This window comes from Parasteatoda tepidariorum, chromosome 6, assembly GCF_043381705.1.
Source record: "Parasteatoda tepidariorum isolate YZ-2023 chromosome 6, CAS_Ptep_4.0, whole genome shotgun sequence".
Classification (NCBI taxonomy): Eukaryota; Metazoa; Arthropoda; class Arachnida; order Araneae; family Theridiidae; genus Parasteatoda; species Parasteatoda tepidariorum.
This window is the reverse complement of record NC_092209.1, coordinates 32,382,722-32,386,479: the sequence shown is the minus strand read 5'-3', so window position 1 is coordinate 32,386,479 and position 3,758 is coordinate 32,382,722. Positions and strand designations below refer to the sequence as shown.

The 3,758-nt window shown below is 27.3% G+C and overlaps 2 protein-coding genes across 2 annotated transcripts in view; both read right to left on the bottom strand.

The window, feature by feature from the left end:
- Window positions 1-3,758, bottom strand: part of LOC107437668 (uncharacterized) — a gene marked incomplete in the record, with an annotated part of 82,797 nt that overhangs the window by 27,449 nt on the left and 51,590 nt on the right.
- Window positions 3,347-3,758, bottom strand: part of LOC122272605 (importin subunit alpha-1) — a 19,009-nt gene continuing 18,597 nt past the window's right edge. The window contains exon 3 of the mRNA XM_043056467.2: window positions 3,347-3,581. Within this exon, the coding sequence (XP_042912401.2) occupies window positions 3,362-3,581 (220 nt within the window). The 3' untranslated portion in view covers window positions 3,347-3,361. The remainder of the gene's footprint in view (window positions 3,582-3,758) is intronic.

The following is a 3,758-nucleotide window of genomic DNA, read 5'->3' as shown; positions in this document are numbered from 1 at the left end:
TAGCGAGCAGGGGGCGAAGCCTCCTAGTTTAAAATAAAAGATTTAACGCTTCCCTATCGAACCATTAAAATTGTAATAATACATGATTATCTGATACTAATAATTAGGATTATCAAAGATCAAAGGTAATTCTTTTTCTAATTTACTTGAGGGTTCCAACCACCTTCGGACTTATGTGTATAAAATGAACAAACAAGAATTAAAGATAAGAATTTTTAATTTAAATATACAAACTTTTAATTAAATATTTAAATCTTTTGAATAGTTCCAAGTCTACAATACGATTTTAAAAAAAAGTTTTATAATCCTAAAAAGAAGAAAAATTCGAAACGAAACTAAAATGTCTATACTTTAATTGCCTTTATTTTCTTTTTAAAAATTTAAACCACGATGCCGCAAAAATATGTTCATAATAGTTTCCATTTCCTCAACCTACTTTAACATTAATTATTAACAATATCATTAAAGAAGATTTTTCTTGAATTTTCACTAATAATTACTCGAGTTTAGAATATATTAAAGATAATAAAATTAACTCGATTGCGACTTTTGATTTCCAGGATCTTTTCAACAGCATTCCCCTTTTTAAACTAAAAGATGTCTTTTTGAATTATTACTAAGATTTTAAAAATATCCTTAATTGCGATTTTCATTGTATTTTTAATAACTACCTTAACAATGGAAAAGAATATTTTTTCAAATTGATGGAATACCACAAGGATCTAATCTTTCATCTCTCTTAGCTAATTTATTTTTGCACTATTATGAAGAAAAAAATCATGCACTTATTTTCAAACATGTTTTTAGATTTATTGGTGATTTAATTATCTTTAATTTTCAAGGCTATACAATTTTATTAAATAATATTTACCTTGCTCCTTTTATATTGCTTTGTAATCATGATGATAACATTAATTGAAATTTTTCAGATTTGGGTATTATAGAAGAAGAAAATATCTGCTTTGTTGATTTAAACGATAAAAGAAATGATTTTAATGTAAATAAACTAATTACTTAGAATTTTAATGTTTCTAAAATATTTATTTAAATACCATGTTTAATCAAATGAATAGAATTAAAAAAACATAAAGTAATGTTTTTTTCTCCCAAATAAATAGACAAACTCTTCAAAAACTTGAAGAAAAAAAAACAATTGATATCCAAGTAAAGTGGTAAAATTCTATGTGAAATACTTAAGTTAATTGTATGTTATTATAAATAAGTTAATTAAAAACTTCTTGGTTAATTTATATAAATTTTATCACGTGCAAATCTATTTCGGGCAAATCTGTGGCTAAAAATATATGCCAAACGGCAATTCATGCTTTTTACTCTCTCTTTTTCTTCTTAAATAAATTAGGCGCCATTTTCTCTAGGTACGCCTCTGCAAGTATACCAAGTTGTAGAAGCAAAAAGTTAAGCCAATGTGGTTCAAACAACAGCTTAAACCAACAAATAATTTAAAAAATTTTTTTTAAAAAAAAAAGCTTGTCTTGTTAAAAGTTATTTAAATTTTTATAAATAGTTTTTGAGTAGGAATAAAAGAAAAAAATCTCAAATTTTTTCCACTTTTAAGATTAAATACTAATGGAAATACGCATTTCTTTAAACAAACTTAAGTACATAATTTTAAAATGTTTAAAAATCAGAGCTTTCCTTCAAAAATATTTATAAAAATAAACTGATATAAGCAATTTAATTAATATTAAATACAGTATCACCAAATCTATTTTCAGATTACTTTAAAAATAAGTTAAATCTATGGAATGAACGAATTGAAATAAAAGCTACATAAACTTTTTTTAATTATCATAAAGACATATTATGCTTGTTATAATCAAAAGCATAAATGGAAATACTTCCTGTAATAGAGTTCATAACTTCTATTATCTAATACTTAAAAGTTTGGGTTTTAATAATTTCAAAATGAAAATAGTAAATGTGCTTCTCAGCCTTGGTGTTCAAAAGTAAAATTCTGGATGAACTATTAATAAAATTAAAATATGAGAACAAAAAACTGAAACTTTCTCAAAAAACTTTTAAGAACTGCATTAATATTCATAGAAATTGGGATGTTTTAAACACAAACAAAACAGTAATTAGGTAGTAATTAGTAACAGTACAAAACAGTAACCCCCCAAAAAAAGGAAAAATAACTAAATATAGTTTAAAACTATATACTCTAATATCATTAAACTTTTAAGTTCTATAATGTTAAAATAAATTTAAAAAGTAGTTGTTTATTATTAAACTATCAGTAGTGAAACTTCCTATTACAATATTATATGCAACCCATGTCCTTTTTAGACAGTTTCATCATTCTTCAAGTATAAACCCTTCCCAGGGCAGAAAACAAGAAAGATGGATGTAAACGAATTTAGTTTTGTCTTCGACAGACGATTCTTTCATCATTCGTCCGAAATGAATATTCTGCGTTCAGCAGTATAGGCTAAATACCAAATATTTGCATGTTGCATCTAATTTAGAAGCAGCAATTTCTGTTTATTTTTGAAAATTTATTATTTTTTTTTATTATAATATTACAGTTCCAAGCATAATCTTGTATCTATTTAGAATTTAAAAACTCCTTGAAAAAGTTTTTTGCAAGAACCGGAGCCTATTTGCACAAATTCATAAAAGCGGACCCTGCTTGAAAGAATGTGAGTGATTTTTTCACAATTTCACGAAAAACGGACCTTTCACAAAATGTCTGGACAGACCCCTGATTTTAGAAAAACATGGGGAAATCAATTCACATACTCCCTCTCCACTTAATTGTTTGCTGCCCTTTTTCACAGTATTTCTTCTTTCCCTGACACTCTAATAAAACGGATTCTGAGGAAATGCCTTTTACTAGCCGGCTGCATAGGAAAGGGAGGGGGGAAACTCAGTTGTGCTCTTTTGAAAACAAATCTCCCTCCTTTCCTGCATTCCTGAGAGGTCTGGTCCTGGTCTTGGGAGGTCTTTACCCCTTTCTGTTGATTTATGGGTTTAATGCATGAATCACTAGAAACTAGAAAACAAAAAAAAGTCTCCAAGGACTTTTTTTTTTCAAGAGAGGGGAAGATAAGAGATGTTTGTTTATTTTGATTGTTAAAAAGTGTCCGGGAAATCGACCCTTCCAGAAAAGGCACGTCCGGATATGGGACATTACACTGTATCAGAATTATTTTTAAGATTACATATCATATTTTATACTTTTTTTTTTTAAGATTACATATTTTATACTTTTTTTTAACCTTAGTAGTTTCTTAATTCTAGTCTAAGCTATTATGGAAGTTTTATTTCTATAAAGTTACCTTTCCCTCGAACAAAAATGTGCATAAAAAAATACATTTAATAAATCTGATAAATTATGAAATCATAATTCATTATAATTGAACTTTAAAGTTGACAATATTAACTTACCTGCAATGTTTCTTAAGGCCCATGCAGCTTGCTCTGCAACATTAGCACATGGAGAAGATAACAAACTTGTAAAATAAGGGACTGCTCCTGCCTCAACAACAATTCTTCTTTGGGCAAAACTGCCTGATGTAATTTTTGCTAAGGCCGAACAAGCTTCAAGTTGTAAGGGAACACTAAAAAAATTAAGGGATTGAAAATCAAGACTAAATGCAAATTCTAAAAATAACAATCTGATGTATTAACTTCAGGAATGACAGTAGTAAGAAAGTAAAAAAGAGGAAATCCTAGAATGAATATATATATGGGTCATTCTCACGAAAACTGTCATTTTTCAGATCACCAAATCTATT